General features: G+C 45.1%; 1 protein-coding gene across 2 annotated transcripts in view; it reads left to right on the forward strand.

Moving 5' to 3' along the window:
- GRHL1 (grainyhead like transcription factor 1) overlaps positions 1–22,720 on the forward strand; it is a 66,785-nt gene that overhangs the window by 15,618 nt on the left and 28,447 nt on the right. For both annotated transcript variants that reach the window (XM_038740520.1, XM_038740521.1), the window contains exons 6-8: positions 850–1,006; positions 1,223–1,334; positions 3,907–4,001. In XM_038740520.1, coding sequence (XP_038596448.1) covers positions 850–1,006; positions 1,223–1,334; positions 3,907–4,001 — 364 coding nt within the window. The remainder of the gene's footprint in view (positions 1–849; positions 1,007–1,222; positions 1,335–3,906; positions 4,002–22,720) is intronic.

Consider the following 22,720-nt stretch of genomic DNA (forward strand, 5'->3'; position numbering starts at 1 on the left):
TCGCTGTCTGGGGTTCCTGCATAGTTGGCACCAGTACTGGTGGTGGTGACGCTAAGAGAAAATCTGTTACTCTTAACATCCTCCCTTTGGAGCTGGTTTTTCAAGTTCCTCCAAACTCTAGCGTCATTGCATTTTGCCTGCTCTTTTCCCTGTGGTTTCTTTTCATGGTGAGTATGGTGGTGGTGTGGAGTTGGTAAAGGGGAAATCTGTAGAAGAGAACGTTTTGAAGTAGTTGGACTTGTGTCAATTCTTAACCAGATGGTATTTCTTCTTAAACAGCCCTCCTGGAATAAAATTAAATAAAATCAGCTGGCTTTGTAAATTGTTACTCTCCTAGAGAAATGTTTTTTTGGAATTCTGGCAGAGACCAAAGATTCCAGAATTTTAAAGGAAAGGTAGCTTTCTCTTGGACTGAAGGGGTATTGGGAGTATTAGAAGTATTTTGCAGGTTCCCCCCATAAAGTATTTTTCACTTAGAACTTCATACAATTGTGCGTGTTACTCTTCAATCAATCAATCAATCGTATTTATTGAGCGCTTACTGTGTGCAGAGCACTGTACTAAGCGCTTGGGAAGCAGATTGTTCAATGGTTAGGTTAGAACTCCGTATCCGAGTGGCCTTTTCCCTTTCAGGTAGTTAGTTGCTTTTGGTTTGGAAAGCACTTTGGGTTAAAACATTTTTTTTTTTCTCACGGAAAGATTGTCACGAAGCTCTTAAGATGACAGAGCCTGTCCTATTTTTCCAAGAAGTTTAGTGTTCAAGTTGATCCCCTGGAACCTCTCCAGATTAAACTTTGATAGCCGTCCAGGAGAGTGCCTTTTGTGATCAATGCTGTTTTTGTCCAATAGGAACAACTTCGAGTACACCCTAGAAGCCTCCAAATCCCTTCGGCAAAAGCCGGGCGACAGCACTATGACGTATCTGAACAAGGGTCAGTTTTATCCCATCACCTTGAAAGAAGTGAGCCACAACGAAGGGATCCATCACCCCATCAGCAAAGTCCGGGTCAGTGCGTGCTCCGAATCCAGCTCATCCCTGACTGATAGATAGAGAGTCGCGGGAAAGGCAACGGAGGAAAGAATTTGCGTTTCCACCCGGGAGATGGCTCTGAAATTACAGTCTTCAGGCTTGACTCGGAAACTTAAGGCGCAATAAGGCTTCCGAGACAGATTTGCCCCACCGTGTTTGCGTTCCTTTAACTCTTTGTCTTCTCCTATTAAGAGCGTGATCATGGTCGTGTTTGCCGAGGACAAAACCAGGGAGGACCAGCTAAGGCACTGGAAGTATTGGCATTCCCGGCAGCACACTGCTAAACAAAGATGCATTGACATAGGTAAGGAGTCTGTTGAGCCTTCTCCCGTTGCCAGCAACCAACTTTCTCAATCCGATTTTCGTTGGCAGGCCTCAGCTTCCTGCTGAAGTTGAAAAACATTCGCGTGCCAACTCTTCATCCGCTACAGACATCATCTTTAGCCTCCCGAAGCCAGCCCTCCCCCTGCCCTGACTTTCTCCGCCAGGGTCCGTAGGATGCCTGTAAACCTGCGTAGGGTTGTTTTCCTTCCTCAGTTGTTGGGACAGTTTTCACATCCAGGACAAGGACCGCTTGGGGTTATTACCGAGTCTCATTCATTCATTCATTCATTCAATCGCATTTATTGAGCGCTTACTGTGTGCAGAGCACTGTACTAAGCGCTTGGAAAGTACAACACAGACTGAATTCAGGAAACAAAGGCATAGGGAGTTCGTTCATTCATTCAATCGCATTTATTGAGCACTTGCTCTGTGCAGAGCACTGTACTAAGCGCTTGGAAAGTACAACGCAGACTGAATTCAGGAAACAAAGGCATAGGAAGTTCGTTCATTCATTGTCGCATTTATTGAGCGCTTACTGTGTGCAGAGCACTGTATGAAGTGCTTGGAAAGTACAACGCAGACTGAATTCAGGAAAAAAAGGCATAGGGAGTTGGTTCATTCATTCAGTCGCATTTATTGAGCGCTTACTGTGTGCAGAGCACTGTACTAAGCGCTTGGAAAGTACAACACAGACTGAATTCAGGAAACAAAGGCATAGGAAGTTCGCTCATTCATTCAATCGCATTGAGCACTTACTGTGTGCAGAGCACTGTACTAAGTGCTTGGAAAGTACAACACAGACTGAATTCAGGAAACAAAGGCATAGGGAGTTCGTTCATTCATTCAATCGCATTTATTGAGAGCTTACTATGTGCAGAGCACTGTACTAAGCGCTTGGGAAGTACAACACAGTCTGAATTCAGGAAACAAAGGCATAGGGAGTTCGTTCATTCATTCAATCGCATTGAGCGCTTACTGTGTGCAGAGCACTGTACTAAGTGCTTGGAAAGTACAACACAGACTGAATTCAGGAAAAAAAGGCATAGGGAGTTCATTCATTCATTCCATCGCATTTATTGAGTGCTTACTGTGTGCAGAGCACTGTACTAAGCGCTTGGAAAGTACAACACAGACTGAATTCAGGAAACAAAGTCAGGAAGTTCGCTCATTCATTCAATCGCATTGAGCGCTTACTGTGTGCAGAGCACTGTACTAAGTGCTTGGAAAGTACAACACACTGAATTCAGGAAACAAAGGCATAGGGAGTTCGTTCATTCATTCAATCACATTTATTGAGTGCTTACTGTGTGCAGAGCACTGTACTAAGCGCTTGGAAAGTACAACACAGACTGAATTCAGGAAACAAAGGCATAGGAAGTTCGCTCATTCATTCAATCGCATTGAGCGCTTACTGTGTGCAGAGCACTGTACTAAGTGCTTGGAAAGTACAACACAGACTGAATTCAGGAAAAAAAGGCATAGGGAGTTCATTTATTCATTCAATCACATTTATTGAGTGCTTACTGTGTGCAGAGCACTGTACTAAGTGCTTGGAGAGTATAACACAGACTGAATTCAGGAAAAAAAGGCATAGGGAGTTCATTCATTCATTCAATCGCATTTATTGAGCGCTTACTGTGTGCAGAGCACTGTACTAAGCGCTTGGGAAGTACAAGTTGGCAACATATCGAGACGGTCCCTACCCAACAGCGGGCTCACAGTCTAGAAGGGGGAGGCAGACAACAGAACAAAACATATTAACAAAATAAAATAAATAGAATAAATATGTACAAATAAAATAAACAAATAGAGTAGTAAATACGTACAAGCATATATACAGGGGCTGTGGGGAGGGGAAGGAGGCAAGGCGGTGGGGATGGAGACGGGGAGGAGTCTCCAAAGCAAACCTCTGCTTCAGTGTGGATTAGGGTAAAAGCCGGCAAAAATGCCGTCGATCGGCATCTGCCTGCTGACGAGACAGGGATGTGACCAAATTCCTGTCTTCCCTAGCTGCAATCCCAGCCCTCGGTGGCTCTGAATAAAAACAGGGATTAGTCACCTGGCATTTAGAGCAGACACACATGCGTGGCCATGTTTATCGTATCCTTCTCTTGTATGTTACACTTCCCATATAATAAGAATAATGGTATTTATTAAGCGCTTACTATGTGCAAAGCACTGTTCTAAGCACTGGGGAGGTTACAAGGTGATCAGGTTGTCCCACGGCGGGCTCACTGTCTTAATCCCAGTTTTACAGATGAGGTATCTGAGGCCCAGAGAAGTTAAGTGACTTGCCCAAAGTCACAGAGTGCGTAGCCCAAGTAGCTGTCACTCGACCTAACTTTTTTTTTTTTAAAGATTTTCATGTTTCACTCCACAGTTCTCTCTTCTTAGACTTTTTTTCCCTCCCGTGAGTCCGCTCAACTCAGCATATAGATATGCATCTGACGCTTTCAAACCCTTCAGGGCTTAGCCCAACTGTATCTTCTTTAGACTGACTAGGGTGGCGTCTCATCAGCTGACCTGGAATTCTCATTTCTTTTCCCTGGTAGCCGACTATAAGGAGAGCTTCAATACCATCAGTAACATTGAGGAGATTGCCTACAATGCCATTTCCTTCACTTGGGATATCAATGAAGAGGCAAAGGTAAAGCCTGCAGGTCCTCCTGCCCTTTAGCTCAAAGAAGAGTCGGGGGCAAACGGGGGAGGGGAAGGAGAGTCTTGTGATCCGACTGCTGACATTTTCTTAAGTGTTTCATTCCCCGGTTAAGAAATAGAATCGTGTTGGCCAAGAAGGTGATTTGTATTTGTGAGTCAGGAAAGGTTGAAGAAAAGGGTGGTGGATTAAGGGGAAAGAGCAGCATTGTTCTCTTCGTTATGTTTTCTAGCTATTTTTTAAGAAAACCTTCGAAATTTCCCAAATAGATGCCGCCTCCTGGATCTTAAGAAATCATTCGGCACTCCATTATCTCTTTCCCGAAAAGGATCGTTCCTCCTTCATACCTTGATATAGCTGGTTATTGTGCCTCTGACATTAAAATTAATTCGGAAATGTATGACTTTTTCCTCTGCCACTGTCACCGTCTCTGCCCCCACCCCGCCCCAACCACCAAATCTAAATTTCTCAAATAGATGCCGCCTCCTGGATCTTAAGAAATCATTCGGCACTCCACTATCTCTTTCCCGAAAGGGATCATTCCTCCTCCATACCTCGATATAGCTGGTTATTGTGTCTCTGACATTAAAATTAACTCGTAAATGTATGACTTTTTCCTCTGCCATTGTCACTGTCTCTGCCCCCACCCCGCCCCAACCACCAAATCACTGCCTGACCCAGTGCGGTCTGACTCAACCTAACTCTGCCTCCATTTCCTCATCTTCAAATTGGAGATAATAATACCTGCCCTCTCCCTCCTTCCTAGGACAGTTTGGAGGATTAATGAGACTATGTCTGTTAAGCTCTTGGGTTCTTTGGAGAAAGCAAAACAGAAGTGTCAGTACTACAGTCATCCCAAGCAATCTTTTCTCTTGATCTTTTATAATTCCCGAAGGGCTAGCCCCAATCCACTGTCATTTGACTAATTCTGAACAAACTTCTTGCAGCCCACAAGGTGGTTCCTCTCCTCGGAACAATTTCCCACCTCCCCCACCCAAACCTCAGCTTGTATATACTTTGTGCTGCTTACTTTGTTTTTGAATCGAATCCCTTGTACAGTATTCCTTGTTGGGAATTATCCCAAGAGCAAATTCAAGAATTTCATTTTTAAAATGATAAAGGGTATATACTTTTGAGCTTGAAAAACCGTTTTGGTTTCAGAAGCAAACTTGGGCTCTCCACCTTCCACTGACCCGGTTAACAGGAATTCTGTCCCACTTCAGTTTTTTGTGGTAATAACAATGATAATTGTGGTATTAGTTCTGCACTTGCCATGTGGCAGGCACTGTTCTAAGCGCTGGGGTGGATACAAGTTAATCAGGTCGGACACAGTCCCTGTCCCACATAGGGCTCACAGTCTTGAGGCTGAAGTCTGTAGGTAGCCTAAAGAGGCCCGTGTAGCTCTCTTCCTTAGTGTGACAGCCATGTTTAATACGGGGTGCGGCTCGAAGGTTGCAGGATCTGGCATGTTGGGCTACCCAGCTTAGGGGAGCTTTGTGTATGATGACACGCAGCCTCCAACTTGGCTCCCGGTTGGACGGGTGAGGGCGGCTCCTGTTTCGGAGAACTCCTCGAGTTTTACTCTGGTGTCGCGGGTGGCGTGACCACCTTGCTCCCTCAAAAGTTTCTTCTTCCTCGGGTGGTCGCCCCAAGCACGTGAACAGCAAGGCGCCTGGATTTCACCTCCTCCAAGAGGCCTTCCCAGACTGAGCCCCCTTTTTCCTCTCCTCCTCCCCATCCCCCTCGCCCTTCCTCCTTCCCCTCCCCACAGCACCTGTATATATGTTTGTACAGATTTATTATTCTATTTTACTGGTACATATTTACTATTCTATTTATTTTGTTAATAATAATAATAATAATGGCATTTATTAAGCGCTTACTACGTGCAAAGCACTGTTCTAAGCGCTGGGGAGGTTACAAGATGATCAGGTTGTCCCACAGGGGGCTCACAGTCTTCATCCCCATTTTACAGATGAGGTAACCGAGGCCCAGAGAAGTGAAGTGACTTGCCCAAAGTCACACAGCTGACACTTGGTGGAGCCAGGATTTGAACCCGTGACCTCTGACTCCAAAGCCCGGGCTCTTTCCCATTGAGCCACGCTGCTTCTCAATGTGCATCTAGCTTTATTTCTATTAATGATGTGCATCTAGCTTTATTTCTATTTGTTCTGACGCCTTGACACCTGTCCACATGTTTTGTTGTCCGTCTCCCCCTTCTAGACCGGGAGCCCGTTGTTGGGTAGGGACCGTCTCTATTTGTCGCCAACTTGTACTTCCCAAGAGGTTAGCACAGTGCTCTGCACGCAGTAAGCGCCCAAAAAATATGATTGAATGAATGAATTTCCTCCACTGTCTACATATGGGTCACCAGAGAGCACAGCTGAGGAGAAGCAACTTAACCTCCTTCCCCTCAGGGGATACTCTGTGCTTTTTAACTTTAAACTCTGATGAGGTGACTAATTTATTATCAGGCACTCAGAGCTGGATGGAAGGGGTGTGAGGGAGAAAAAGGCTTTCCATCGTGGGAAATGATTATCGCTATTATTTTTTTAAATAGTATTTTTGATAGTATGTGTTAAGTGCTTACTGTGTGTCGAGCACTGTAGATACAAGGTTATCACGTTGAACACGGCCCCTGTTGCATTTGGGGCTCACAGTCTAAGTAAGAAGGAGATCGGTTATTGAATGTTCATTTTGCAGTTGAGGAAACCGAGGCACAGAGATATTATCATCATCAATCGTATTTATTGAGCGCTTACTATGTGCAGAGCACTGTACTAAGCGCTTGGGAAGTACAAATTGGCAACATATAGAGACAGTCCCTACCCAACAGTGGGCTCACAGTCTAAAAGGGGGAGACAGAGAACAAAACCAAACATACTAACAAAATAAAATAAATAGAATAGATATGTATTATGTGACTTGCCCAAGGCCACACGGCTAGCAATTGGCAGAGCCAGAATTAGAACCCAGGTCTTCTGTTTCCCAGGCCCTTGGTCTTTCTTCTAGTCCACGCTGCAACTCCATGATCTCAATTCCCTATGTTCCTCTCCTCCTATCCACAAGGATGATAAGGTGAATTCAGTCTGATCTGAGCCATTAAACACAATCTCGGTCAAAGTCCGGCCCGGGGGCTTCTGTTTTTAATGTAAAATGGAGTCACGCTTCTTATTTATCATTAAAGGCTAGAGAGGGGGTTTGGCTTTGGGGTTCCAGGTGCCGAGTGGGAAGTTCTGAGTTTTCTTCCCTGGCTCTGCTCCTGACTTGTGTTATACACTTGAGAGAGTCTCTCGGTTTAGTCGATCGGCTACTGTCCACTCCCCTTGATTAAAAAATAGGTTGTTTTAGCCGCCTACTTGTTTCAGTGGGGAGTTGTCTGAATTAATAGGCATTTGTCAAGATGCTTGGAGGTCATTGGCGGAAAGGGACTGTGGGAAGACGGCTTTGTTTGTTTGATGTGTCACTGTTTAGGGTGGGGGGTAATGAAAGTCAAGATGACGGACAGGGATAATCACTCGGGTTTCATTCAGAAGATGTACAGCGCACTTATGCTAAAAAGTAAGGGAAGGCTATTGGGGAGCTGGGGGGGGGTCAAAATGGTTCCAAGAGCATAGTTAATATTATGGAAAAAATGTGTTTTGTGCCTTGTTCCTAGACTCCTCCTTAGCAGTGACTTGTTTTAGGCCTCTTACCTTCCTAAAGGGTGTTGTCACATAACTGAGCTGCCATCTTTTGAAGCTGATATCAGGCATCAGCTTGACAGTGAGTTGAATCAAGCATGTAATCTTTTACCTTTCTCTAGCCAAGCTGATGTTTTCTGTTTATACTCTCAAAGTAATTAATGCTTTCAGGGCAAGTGGAGATCACAAATCCTACATGCAAGGTCTTAAGTGTAATTTTTTCTTCTGTATATGTTTATAATGAGAGAGAGCGAGAGACAGAGAGAGAGAGAGAGAGAGAGCGAGCACTGTCCTTTTGTTTTCAAAGGTGATTCTACTTCTGGTCAGGCTTTTATTATTTTATTATTAATAATAATAATTTTGGTATTTGTTAAGCGCTTACTATGAGCAAAGCGCTGTTCTAAGCGCTTGGGAGGATACAAGGTGATCAGGTTGTCCCATGTGGGGCTCACAATCTTAATCCCCATTTTACGGATGAGGTAACTGGGGCCCAGAGAAGTGAAGTGACTTGCCCAAAGTCACACAGCTGACAAGCAGCGGAGCCAGGATTTGAACCCATGACCTCTGACTCCAAAGCCTGGGCTCTTTCCACTGAGCCACGCTGCATCCATTTTAAGGGTTTGATTTTTAAGTGTGCTGCTCCATAACTAAGCTGCCATCATTTGAAGCTGATTCATTCATTCATTCAATCGTATTTATTGAGTGCTTACTGTGTGCCGAGCACTGTACTAAGCACTTGGGAAATATAAATCGGCAACATATAGAGACGGTCCCTACCCAACAACGGGCTCACAGTCTTCAGGCATTAGCCTGATAGTATATAGGAATCAAGCAAATAGTCTTTTCAAGGTAGGTGATACACCCTTCCAAATTATTGGCACTTAAGGAGAGATCCTTCTTGCCCTAGTGAGTTTGCCCTCTCAGGGCCTGCCTTTGTTTTCTAGCTCGCTTCTTGGTATCCCAACTTGGTGACGCCCTTACTCGAGAAGAACAACTCCCCTCTGAGCTGATCTGTTTACTATAATAGTCTCCTCAAATCCACTGCTGTTTCTCACGGAGTGAGGCTACACTTCACTATGTTCTACCCTGCTCAATTTCTTTGTTCCCCCTTTCAGTTCACCATTAAGCAACTCCTTAAGTATTCTCCCATTGACCTTCGCACATGTCGGTCCAGTGCCCATGATTTTCCCCCATTTCCTTACCTTTTTCCATCGGATCTCCAGCAGTCTTATCAAGGAGTGAGCTTTTCGATTGTCATAAGCCAAGGAATAGGTTGGATCATTGTGCAGCAGTAAAACTTTCAGTAACATTATTATTGCCAGCATTTATTAAGCATCTACTATCTGCAAACTGTCACATTAAGCTCTGGGCTAAATACAAGATAATCAATTAACACCCAGTCCCTGGCCTCAAGGGACTCCTAGTCTGTCAGGGAGAGCAAGAACATCGATAAAAGAGAACATGAAGAAATAACAATTTGATGATATCTTCCTCTTTTTTTTTCTTTAGTTACTTGTTAAGCATTTACTATGTGCCAGGCACTGGACTAAGCACTGGGGTAGATGCAAACTGTTCAGGCTGGACACAGTCCGTATCTCATGTGGGGCTCACAGTCTTAATCCCCGTTTTACAGGTGAGGCCACTGAGGCACAGACAAGTTCAGTGACTTGCCCAAGATCATACAGTAGACAAGTGGCAGAGCCAGGGTTAGAACCCAGGCCCGTACTCTTTCCATTCATTCATTCATTCAATCGTATTAATTAAGCGCTTACTGTGTGCAGACCACTGGACTAAGCTCTTGGGAAGTACAAGTTGGCAACATTAGAGACTATCCCTACCCAACAGCGGGCTCACAGTCTAGAAGGGGGAGACAGACAACAAAACAAAACATATTAACAAAATAAAATAACTAGAATAAATATGTACAAGTAAAATAAATAAATAAATAGAGTAATAAATACTACAAACATATATACAGGTGCTGTGGGGAGGGGAAGGAGGTAAGGTGGGGGGATGGGGAGGGGAAGGAGGTAAGGCGGGGGGATGGGGAGGGGGAGGAGGGGGAGAGGAAGGAAGGGGCTCAGTGTGGGAAGGCTTCCTGGAGGAGATGAGCTCTCAGTAGGGCTTTGAAGGGAGGAAGAGAGCTAGCTTGGCAGATGTGCGGAGGGAGGGCATTCCAGGCCAGGGGGAGGATGTGGGCCGGGGATTGACAGCGGGACGGGCGAGAACGAGGCTCAGTGAGGAGGTTAGCGGCAGCAGAGGAGCGAAGGGTGTGGGCTGGCCTGTAGAAGGAGAGAAGGAAGGTGAGGTAGGAGGGGGCGAGGTGATGGACAGCCTTGAAGCCGAGAGTGAGGAGTTTCTGCCTGATGCATAGGTTGATTGGTAGCCACTGGAGATTTTTGAGGAGGGGAGTAACATGCCCAGAGCGTTTCTGCACAAAGACGATCCGGGCAGCAGCGTGAAGTATAGCTTGAAGTGGGGAGAGACAGGAGGATGGGAGATCAGAGAGGAGGCTGATGCAGTAATCCAGTCGGGATAGGATGAGAGGTTGAACCAGCAGGGTAGCGGTTTGGATGGAGAGGAAAGGGCGGATCTTGGCGACGTTGCGGAGGTGAGACCGGCAGGTTTTGGTGACGGATTGGATGTGAGGGGTGAACAAGAGAGCAGAGTCGAGGATGACACCAAGGTTGCGGGCTTGTGAGACGGGAAGGATGGTAGTGCCGCCAACAGCGATGGGAAAGTCAGGGAGAGGGCAGGGTTTGTGAGGGAAGATAAGGAGTTCAGTCTTGGACATGTTGAGTTTTAGATGGCAGGCAGGCATCCAGATGGAGATGTTCTGAAGGCAGGAGGAGATACGAGCCTGGAGGGAGGGAGAGAGAGCAGGGGCAGAGATGTAGATTTGGGTGTCATCGGCGTAGAGATGATAGTTGAAGCCGTGGGAGCGAATGAGTTCACCAAGGGAGTGAGTGTAGAAAGAGAACAAAAGGGGACCAAGAATTGACCCTTGAGGAGCCCCTACAGTAAGGGGATGGGAGAGGGAGGAGGAGCCCGCAAAAAAGACTGAGAATGTCAGCTCCCACCAGCCTTTCCGTGTGAAGGTGGGTTTGCCCCGCAACTTCCCCACTGCTCAGAGATGATGGAATCCACTTTACCAATCCCCAGGAGGTAGAGTTCTCATTAAACTTTAAACTATATAATGATGAATCTAGTGGAGCAATAGCCCCTCTGTAGAAGCCTGGAGGACTGATTCTTTTTTTCAAAACTTTAAACATTGCATTTCTTCAGCTACCAAAGATGGGCAGAGGGAGAGTATCTTTACCGTGACCTTGTCTGAACGCTCGAAGTAGGGGCGACTTCATCTCCCTAACATTTCCCAGATCTCACCTTCTCCTGGTCTCCATCCAGCTCCCACATGCTGGTCTAGACTCAGTTGCTCCTTTAACCACCAGTTTCTGCCCTTTCCAGTCCATCTGTCACTCTGCTGCCTGGATCACTTTTCTTGCACCTTGTTCTGCATGTCTTATTTGTCACAAACCTCAAAATGGTTGCCCGTTCCTCTCTGCACCTAGCAGAAACTCTTAGAAGGCCCATTTATCCATTCTCTTCTCCTACTGTACCACAACTCTCACTGTTAATTCCCCTCAAGCTAACCTGCCCCTTATGCCTCATTTTTGTCTCTTCCCACCACCAACTCCTGCTTAGCCCTTCCTCCTGCCCGGAATTCCCTCCTTCCCCTTCAGGTCCAACAGGCCGCAGGCCTCTCCATCTTCAAAATCCTTCTGACTTCACATCCCTTCCAGGAGGCCTTCCCTGATTACTAGCTAATCACCCCCAATTTATATCTTTCAAACTGCCCATTATATATATATTGCACTTACATATGTATATTGCATACTCTACCATTTCTTCCTATATATACTTAATTTTAACATCAGCCTCCCTTGCTAGACTGTAAGCTCCTTGAGGGTAGCGATAGTATTTACTGATTTTATTGGCCTCTCTTTAGTGCTTATTTCAGTGCCTCTAGACTCTGTCATTGTGGGCAGAGAACGTGTCTGCCAACTCTGATGTAATGTGCTCTTCCAGGCTCTTAGTACAGTGCTCTGCACACAGTAAGCACTCAATAAGTGCCACTGATTGCTCAGCTCACAACAGGCCTCAATAAATACTATAAATGGATTTACACAATCTACCTAGTAGTATAGGAGCCTTAATCTTACTGCACAGATGATTCATTTTTTCATTGTCATATTTATTGAGCGCTTACATTTGCAGAGCACCACTAAGCGCTTGGGAGAGTACAATACAGTGATAAACGGACACAGTCCCTGAGCCCTTGAAAGACGTGAGAAGCTACTTGCCTGAGACCAAGGTTTAAGTGTGAGGAGAAATTCTTGGTTACCAATCTGGATTTAGTTTCCAATCAAAGGGGAATGAAAGGACTCAGCTGGAGCTTGCCCTAGAGGATAGAGCATGGGCCTGAGAGTCCGAAAGACCTGCCGCTTGTCTGCTGTGTGACCTTGGGCAAGTCGCTTCACTTCTCTGTGCCTCAGTGACCTCATCTGTAAAATGAGGAATAAGATTGTGAGCCCCACATGAGACAGGGACTGTGCCCAACCCGCTATGCCTGTATCCACCCAGAGCTTAGTACAGTGCCTGGCACACTTAACAAATACCACCATTATTATTATTATTATTACGAGTGCTCAGGAGAAAAGCAATCTGAAAGGGTCAGCTCTGAGAATGGAAGGATCAGCGTCACGTTTTTCGTTTCGATTTTTGCGTAGTGAGTTTCATACCGGGAACTTGGGGAAATACAAGCTGATGCTCATTAAAACCTTCCCGCAACTCACTGCGCCTGATGGGAGACTCTGTTCATTTGATCGTTTTGGAAGCCAGCCCTGTCTCAACCGTGTAGCTGAGGAAATGTTCTTGTGTCAGCCTGAGCCATAAAGCCCACCAACAAACCAGCAGCGTAAACCCCCTCCGGTTTATTTTTTAATGCTACATTTTGGCTGGAGATAAACTGTGTTAAACCTGAAGACAGACCGACTGAGATTTCAGACCAGCCAAATTGGAAGAAGAATAATGATGATACTTATTAGGCGCTTAGTGTGCGCCAAGTACTGGGGTAGATAAAAGATAATCAGATTGGGCACAATCCCTGATCCACAGCCCCGGTCTCGCAAGGGACTCCCAATCTAGCAGGGAGGGAGGATGGCTATCTTATCCCACTTTTACAGAAGATGAAACTGAAGCACAGAGAAGTGCCGTGACACACCAGGGTCACGCAGTGGGCCGGTGGCGGATCTGGGACTAGAACCTCAGTTGCCCAACACCCAGTTGGGTTCTGTTTCTAGTAGACCACCCTGACTAGCAGCCCAAGCAACGCCATGACTGTAAAATTCTCCTGATTCGCTTCTGCTTGTTTAAATGTGTGGTAGAATGTCTCCTTAGCGAAACAAGTGTCTAGTAGACCACCCTGACTAGCAACCCAAGCAACGCCATGACTGGAAAACTCTCCTGATTCGCTTCTGCTTGTTTAAATGTGTGGTAGAATGTCTCCTTAGCGAAGCAAGTGTCTAGTAGACCACCCTGACTAGCAGCCCAAGCAACGCCGTGACTGGAAAACTCTCCTGATTCGCTTCTGCTTGTTTAAATGTGTGGTAGAATATCTCCTTAGCGAAGCAAATGTCTAGTAGACCACCCTGACTAGCAGCCCAAGCAACACCATGACTGGAAAACTCTCCTGATTCGCTTCTGCATGTTTAAATGTGTGGTAGAATATCTCCTTAGCGAAGCAAATGTCTAGTAGACCACCCTGACTAGCAGCCCAAGCAACACCATGACTGGAAAACTCTCCTGATTCGCTTCTGCATGTTTAAATGTGTGGTAGAATATCTCCTTAGAGAAGCAAATGTCTAGTAGACCACCCTGACTAGCAGCCCAAGCAACGCCGTGACTGGAAAACTCTCCTGATTCGCTTCTGCTTGTTTAAATGTGTGGTAGAATGTCTCCTTAGCGAAGCAAGTGTCATCTGAAGGAAAGCCCATATAACTTTTTACTGGGACTTCCACGGATCTCCTCCTAAAACTGAATCAACAACCTTATGTTTGAAGGGACGGGAGAGGACAAAAACTCTTTTCCCAGTAGGCTCTCTCAGCCTCTTTCACCCTCGGTCGTGACTTCGGGGCACTCTTCCATCCACATTCCCATCTCTGCAGTTGACAGAGCAAATACGGACACTTGAGGCGTGTTAAACTATAAACCGGGCGAGTAGTTTGCAGAAGCGGGGCCGAGGAAAGGTTGGTCAGCTTAGTCCGAGGTCTGGTTTCTCGGCCCGAGTGGTAAGATTTAGAGTGGCTCGACGCATGGCTCGGTTGGAAAGGTGGTAGCCTGTTCCCAAACCTTCGTGAGACTGCGCCACTGGGATTCGCGATCAGATTACTCACAGACAGATAGAACCGCGTCTCTTTCCTGATGGTGCGATCTTATCTCTGAAGATGAGGGAGCCAATTTCAACAAACTCCTTTTCTCTTCACGGTTCAGTACCCTTGCATACCTTTTCCCCTTTCCTCCTCCGGCACGTGACTGTATGGTCAGATCTGTGGAGATGAGGGAAAGTGAGGTGGAGGGGAGGGAAGGAGAAGATCAGAGCATCTTGTCCCCTCGGGGGTGGAGGGGAGTGGGGGGGAACTGCTGTCAAAAAAGAATGCCTGGTGTTGTGCTTTTAAACCTAATCCACCGGGTAGGAGAAGGAACTCCTAGGCTCTCTGTGAAAGGCCGTTCCGCTGAGCCAAACGTTTTGTGTGTCGTGGCCAGGCTCGTGTTACAAAAGAGAAGGGATTAAAGTGGGGTTTGGAGCCAGACTTGAGTACCAGGGAGCTTTATTGGGAGGGATTCCGACATTTGGATGGAGTTGGGGTATCCTTCCCCTTTGTCTCCTTGTCTCGGCAAAAGTATACAGAGTTCTCGGTGAGGGATTACCGGGGCCGGCTGAGCCCATTCTCCAGAGAAGGGGCGGAACCGTTTGGGTCGCTTGAACTTCCGACTTTGTTGGGGGGGAAGGGTGCTCGTGTGATGCAGGCTTATGATTTTAATGGCGGTCGGTTGTTGTGTCTAAGCATACTGTTTGTTTGGAATTCATTGCGAGAGCCATTTTTAACTGGTTTGGTCGGAACATATTGCTCGCATTTACAGGGATTCCATTCTAGTGAAGCATCAGTTAAACACTCCATTAAAATGAGGTGTTGCCACGTTTGGTTGCATTAAGCAGGGACAGGTTTGGTTTGTTTCACAACTAAAATTTCCAGTGTGAATGGGTGGGAGGCGAGGCAAACATCTTTTCGCATTTGCGATAGACCGAAGACTTGCGAGTAATTTCCAGTGTGAATGGGTGGGAGGCGAGGCAAACATCTTTTTGCATTTGCGATAGACCGAAGACATGCGAGTAAGGCTGCCGAATCCCAGAGAATTAGCGCGTCCAAGCCTAAGTGCAGTTCTTTGTCTAGGAAGAGAGTGTTACTTTTCAAGTGCTTGGGAGATGGCATATTTGGGTGTCTACACAATATGCCCCAACCAAATGAGCCAGGTTGAGTTGCATTGCACCTGCAGACGGTCAGCCAGGGAAGTGTCTTTCCTTTCCCTATTACTTAGAAGACGCTGGTTGAAGTGGGGGCAATTTAAAAGGTGGGGTTTTTTTCCAGGATCTGGTTTAAGGAGAAAGAAAAATGGTACAGACAAATACAAAGGTAGAACAGTATTTGGAGCTGGGGTATGATTAGAATCGGGAGCAGCAAGGGATTTTTTTTTTGCAGAAAGTGTCCTCTTCATGTGTTCACTTGCGGGGAACCAGCGTTATAATAGTGGTGATGATAATAGTAATAACTGTGGCATGGTGTAAGCGCTTACTATCTGTCAGGCACTGAACTAAGCGCTGGGATGGATGCAGACAAATCGGGGTGGACACAGTCCCCGTCTCCACAAGGGGCTCACAGTCTTAATCCCCATTTTGCAGCTGAGGTAATTGAGGCACAGAGAAATAAAGCGATTTGCCCAAGGCCACACAGCAGACCGGTTGCAGATTGGGGATTTGAACCCAGGTCTCTGTGACTCTGTCCAGTAGGCCACGCTTTTTCCCCTGGGGGGTGGGGGGTGGCGAAAGTTGTTCTGTAGGAATTGGTGTGGATGTGCAGATGTGGGGATTCTCCTGCAAGCTTACCCCGGATTTGGAGCCAGATTTTATCGGGCAGTGACCCGCCGGTATTTCGGGGGCCGAGCTGCGCGTGGGGAGTCCGAGCAACAGTCGCTGCCCGGATTTCGATGACACTGAGCCCAAGTGGCCCAGCTGGCAATGGTGGCGGCACTTGAGGAGCTCCTGGTTAACAATAGCTTGCATTTATTACACTCCTTGTGTTTGGAGCCTTTTGATTGGCCAAGGGAGAAACTTGGCAAGTGGCAAGGCCTCCGTTTGCTAAAGAAACTTGCGTCATGCCGAACAGGTCAGTAGCCGTCATGGCAGCACAGTCACCGTTTAGGTTTCTACTCGCCAATTGGTTTTGCCTCCTCCCCGCAACACTCAAACAACAAAAAGCTCAATGGAGTGCTCCTCTCTGCAAGCTTATTACCTTAACCTTCTTCCCCTCGGGTCCTTCTAAGAAATTCTGTCCGAGGTGGTTTTTCTATTCTGGCACTTGATCCAATTCTGCAGCTCTAAAACTGAATCAGAGAGTCGGCTGACCGTGCGTCTTTGGTAACCCGAATGGGTCTTTTTGCGGCATTTTTCTCAGGGGAGAGAATCCACGGAGAAGCTTTGGAGTTCACGTCTTGTACCTGGTAACCAAATCAGCAAGAACTGTGGTGTGATGACACTTGAATCTCTCGATCCACAGTCGCGGTAGCCACAGGCTGTTTAATGTCAAGTAACTTTGCATTTCAGAGATACATTTGAGAAGATTGGGGGATGAAGGGAAAAACCCTAGAGGTGGAGCTCTGGTTGGCTGTTAGCATGTGGGTCAAGTTCATTCTCTTTGCAACACACCTGCTTACCTTTCCTTATTCCATACTTGGGGTGGAATGTGGTCTGTGTTTGCCTTAGGTTACACCTGCATCCAGTTCTGCCGATTTCAGAATAAACAAATTCCACCTAGTTGGGCAGACAGGTGCCAGGGTGGTATTCCTGCCAAGTTATCCTAAATTTTACAGGTCAGTTTCTGTTCTCAGGATACGATATAAGGACCCACACAATATGCACGCTTTTGTTGCTCAGTCTTTTTTTTTTTTATTCCCTCTCCTCTCAATCTCTGTGACTTTTCCCCTGGCTCTGTTCACTCTGATGCAGAAACTTCAGAGGATGTGTGGGAGGTGTGGGAAGAGAGCTCTGTGGTAACATCCAGGGTGATGACTAGCTCCTTGTTTCTTCTTGAGGGAAACGCCCATTCATAGGAGAAAAAAGTTTCAAGCCAGAGCTTTCCTTTCTCCCAACCTCTTACTCCGCGTGGCAAATTACCACTGAGAGCCTGAAAAAATAGCTCTTCCTAGGCACGATGTAATCCTTAATTAGCCCTCACTCTAACTGCGGGGATGAATATAATTACCTGCGTATTATGGAAACTGAAGCCTGAAGAGGGAAACCGAGGCACATTTAGGGAAAGCGGCTGAACGGGATGACTGCTGTTGTTTTTTGGACCAACTATCTTAATTCTTTGAATTTCTAAAGGTGTTTTCTTGTGTTTGAGCCACCGGCTTGTAAAGCAAATACAGATGAAGTGTGCGGATGACCAGAACAATTAGTACTGGAAACCGATTCATAAAATATAGGAGGGTAAAGAACGGCCCAGTGCAAAACCCAGCCCCCGAGTGCCTCATTTAAGTTGATTTTGTTAAAAATGCCAAGTTCCTGTTTCATCAAATAGTCTAATTCCGGATCCTATCATTGTTTTAGCTGTGCATTAAGTCCTAATTTTGTGTCTCTAAAGCAAACGTCCAAATGCTTCCCCTCCCCAACCCAACCCATCAACTGGCTCCAGCCGATTCTCTGTGTCTTTATCAGTTGTACGTGTGGATTTTTGGGTTTTATGTTAAATCATCCCGTTGTTGTTATTTTTTTCTTTTTGTCCTCACCCCAGAGTCTTTCCCCTGTGCCAAGTTGTCAGTTACCCTCTTCTTAAATCCTTCTCTTCTGCTTTCTGCAATCCCGTGTTTCTCATCTGAAACAGCAGCCAGCCAGTCAGGACTTCACAGAGTAGAGGTGTGTGGAGACCTATTATATCGATAATGACTCACCCTTCTAGAACTTCTTTTCTTTTGAAACTGATCAGCCACACTGTAGAAACTTGTACGGGTGTCTCACTAGGATGAATCTCAAAACTAGCGTGAGTTAAGGAAAGAAAAAAAGGGAGGTGACACAAAGATAAAAGAGAAATGGGAAAGGGGCCAAGGGGTGATGAAGCAGTGTGGGTTAGTGGAAAGCGCACAGGCTGGAAGTCAAAAGGACCTCAGTTCTAATCCCGGCATCGCCACATTTCTGCTGTGTGACCTTGGGCAACACACTTCATTTCTCTGTGCCTCAGTGACCTCATCTGTAAAATGGGGATTAAGACTGTAAATCCTATGTGGGACGGGACAGTGTCCAACCTGACCATCTTGTATCTACCCCAGCGCTTAGTATAGTGGCTTTTACAGTACAAATGCTGTTAAAAAAGATACAGGGCATTTAGTTATATGGAAAGAATTATTGGCATATGATGGAAAATGAACTTTCTGTTCTCAATTTAAATGAGCGTCTCAATGCAGGTCACTTCTTTCATAAATTTTCCCATCCATTGGGCAGTACTTTTCCATTAGCTCTTTCTCGATTGTGTATTGATGTAGAAATGTTGATGTAGAAATGATACATACTGTCAACTTTTAATTACCCTTCTTAAGGAGTGGGAGTAGTAGTTTGGGTAATAGTGTTTAAGAATCAGGTCATCTCCAGATCACCTACAGTCTAATGGTGGCAAGCCCAGAATATGGGAGGTGGATTAAGTCCTAAATAAGTTCTGTGTAAACATTGTGGAGAAAGGAAGGAGGAGAAAGAGCAGTAAAATGGACCTAGGGCACTCGGTTATAGTTTAGGTAGAGAATCGACTTGTTTTTAAAGTTACCTGTTTGGTCTTTGCCTGAGGCCAAGTATCCAGCTTCTAGATCTTTGTAGCTCACTTAACATTTGTGGTTTGTCAGGGAGCTCTGTCTTGAGACTGGATTGCAGGGGTCCCCTGACTCCCAGGAATTTTTCATTTTTCAAACATTTCAAATGCTCCTTTTTCCTTCTTCCCATAGGAAAGTCTCCATAAATCATAAGAGCCACAGTATTTCCTCCCTAAGCATTCTCCAGATTTGGGCAAAATCAGTGGTCCTGACCTCCCATCTCAAAATAAGCTTTTTGGTTGTAAAGACATTTACCGAGCGCCCGTTGCATGCACTTCACCATTCTTAGTGCCTGGGGAGAGCTGCTAAGTGGAATGCTCCGGCATTTGCAAATCAGTTTGTATGTAGCTGGCTGCCTGACAGAAAAAAGCATCTTGTGCTCTCATGGACTTTTCTCTTCGTAAATTTGTTGGTTAACTGAAAACCAGTTTTTGTAGCATCCTTCCAGGAAATTCTCCGCACAGTCGTTCTCTGACTCCGCTGCTACTATGTGGCAGAAAAACGACTCCGCTGCTACTGTGTGGCAGAACGGGTTGAGGAATTCGTGTGGTAAAGAGTTTGATTTTCCAAGGTGATCTTGGAATAAGTGAAACAGCCATAGTCCACCTGCAGCCAAACCATTCAAGAGACTATGTAAATTATTAGTCTAAGATTCTTTTACCTGATCTGGCTCCCTCCCCCATCTTTTCCCCTCTTCTCCTCTCCATCTCCAAGACTTCTGGTTTGGATTTAGGATTTGTATTCCTGAAATCTCCCAGATATCTCTCCTCCCATGCCAGCTAAGAGTGTGCTATTATTTTAATTGTCCGGGAATCAATGGCTTGTCCAGGACCTTTCCCATTTCTGTTTTATGTTTGTTTCACCTCCCTTTCTTTCCCCTTACCTGTCTTCCAAGAGGAAAAGGAAATCTAGTATGCTACTTGCAAGCAGCTTGAGTTTAAAATCAGCAACAAAACCCGGTTTGTTTGTTTTAAAATCTATGTCATCATCCTCTCGATGGAAGAGAAAAGCCTCAAATTTTCAAAGATGTTTTAATGCGAATGACTTGAGCATTGTGTTTGTAAATGGGTTAAAAGGTAACTGTTTTTTTTTACAAAACCTGTGGGAAAAGTGTGAAAGAATGGAAGCCTGACTGAAACTTTAAATGGAAAGAAATTTAGCATGGCCCAGTTTGAAAGAGGGACGTGTCAAGTTCATTTTTCCAATTAATGTGGATAGAACAAAACAAGATTGGATTACTCGTCAAACTGAATGAAAAGCATATGTAATATTTTCAGGAACTGATCAAAATGTACCTGGGTCAGGAAGCTTCCAAACTTCAGATGACTCCTCCAATCATGGATAATGGTAGTTTAAGCAGCACCTGTCTTTCTGAAGAATTCAAATTGTCTGTAAATGGTTTGTCTTTGAATTAGGGGATGGGGAGAAAGAGACACTAGTCTTCCCATTTATTTACCTGTAGGTAAACCGAGGGCTGAGTTACTAGCTTTCTCCAGGTCGCACACCTGAACTTGACTTCTTTTCCTGGGATTAAATTCTCAGTATACTACTGCAGTGGTTTGTGTCACCGAGGAGAGGATTTTATTGGCTTTACAAGCCCTGTTTAAAATAACTATCCTTCCTGTAATTCGGGGTGTGCTTCAGGTATATGAAGTTCCTTTCCCTTTTCCCTACTCCTCCTTGCCTCTGTAAGCAGTAATAGTGGAGAAAAGGAACAAATTGCAAGAGCTATTATAGGGCTGCAGTGCCACTTCCTGGAATGGCCATTATAAATTAGTTCAAGATCTGATTTCTTGTTGGTTTCAGGAGGCGGTGAGCACTCTGTCGTAACTCTTATAAAAGTTAATCCCTCAATAAAGTAAACCACATTTATGGTTTTTAAGTTCCCTCTTTCTCCAACAGACTTGGGAAGTAAAATCACATCTTTTGAAAAAGCAGGGAGTACGTGAATTTGTAGCCAAGAATGAGGAACTGTACCTAGAAAAATGGGTTGGACATTTGAAGAGGAATCTTGCAGAGCATCTTTATCCTGTTGAGCAGCTTTTGTATGTGTGTGGTGCAGGGGGGGGAGGGTTGGAGGGTTATTTTTTTTTCTTCTAGCAATTTTGGAGTGAGGACAAAGTCGGTAAGTTGCTCATCTTTTGTCATTTCAGTCTTAGTCCTTTGTGGTTTGATTCAAGTCTTCCCTTAAACAAAACAAACAGAAAGTGTTTCAGTTTTACCCTGAAACAACTGCCATCGTTTTAAGAATTTTGTTCATGCTTATGTGAAAGCTTTTTGGCGATTTTGTACTTTATGTACTTGAATACATCTCCCCTAAGATTTTATTCGTTCATTCATTCACTCAGTCGTATTTATTGAGCACTTAGTGTGTGCAGAGCACTGTACTAAGCGCTTGGAAAGTACAGTTCCAATCAATAAATTCCAAGCAATAAAGAGAGACAATCCCTGCCTACAACGAGTTGGTAACTCCCCCCAACTTTCACAGCACTTATATACTTGGCCTAGTGGAAAGAGCACAGGTTTAAGAGTCAGAAGACCTAGGTTCTAATCCAGCTCCACCACTTGCCTGCTGTGTGACCTTAGACAAGTCACTTCACTTTTCTGTGCCTCGGTTACCTCACCTGTAAAATGGGGATTAAGACTGTGGGCCCTGTGTGTCTGCGCTTAGTACAGTGCTCTGCACACAGTAAGCGCTCAATAAATACGATTGAATGAATGAATGAATGACCCAGTTATCGTCTATCTATCCCAGTGCTTAGTACCCTGCCTGGCACATAGTAAGTGCTTAACAAAAACCACAATAATAATTACTAGTATTATTATTATTATTCTCAGTTGCCTACTGTACCTGCAATTTATTTTAATATCTGTCTCCCATGCTGGATTGTAAACTCTTTGAGGACAGGGATCATGTCTACTTACTCTGCTGTACTCTCCCAAGGGCTGAGTTTAATCAATCAATCAATTAATCGTATTTATTGAGCGCTTACTGTGTGCAGAGCACTGTACTGACGCTTTGCACACAGTCAGTGTTCAGTTAATATCATTGATCGATTGGCCAAATCTCTAAACTTCTCTGTGCCTCAGTTTTCCTCATTTGTAAAATGGGGATGAAGTACTTGTTCTCCAACTCTTTGACTCTGTATAGGACAGGGACTGTGTCTGGCCCGATTATCTTGGATATACCCCGGTGCTTAGTACAGTATTTGGCACAACGTGCTTAACAGATACTTTATTATCATTTACTAATAATTGAGAGCTATGTACCACTGCCTCCAGTGCCTGATGTTGTCCGAGATCAAACAGTGAGTGGGCTTGTGTTCAATTTCTCTCTCTCCCACACACGTCATGCATGCAACACACACAAACACACACACACATACACACAAACACTCTCTTTTTTCCTTCTGTTTTTATATTTCCCAAAGTTGACTTCAATTTTGATGTCTGTTTCAGAGTCAATAGGATTCTGGATAGGACGGTTCACAGATTTTAATCTGCAATTTAGAGATAGGACAGAGCATGTTGGCAGGGAATGCGTCTGTTGTTGTACTATCCTGAGCGTTTAGTACAGTGTTCTGCACACAGTAAGCACTCAGTAAATATGATTGAATGAATCGAATGAATGTGTGAATGTTAGTAAAATGTTTCTCTTAGGAGCAGGGAAAACGTATTCCTGATGCTTCTCAAAGACTTCAGCAGGAAAATAAAATTTCTTAAGTGCTTCTCCTTTTGGAGCTGGTCACTGGACAGTAAATCTAGGGTGATGGGGGAAGAAGAAATAACAGCTAGCAGCACTGATTTAGTACTTTTACACTTGAGAACAAAAAATCC

This window comes from Tachyglossus aculeatus, chromosome X1 (assembly GCF_015852505.1).
Source record: "Tachyglossus aculeatus isolate mTacAcu1 chromosome X1, mTacAcu1.pri, whole genome shotgun sequence".
Lineage (NCBI taxonomy): Eukaryota > Metazoa > Chordata > Mammalia > Monotremata > Tachyglossidae > Tachyglossus > Tachyglossus aculeatus.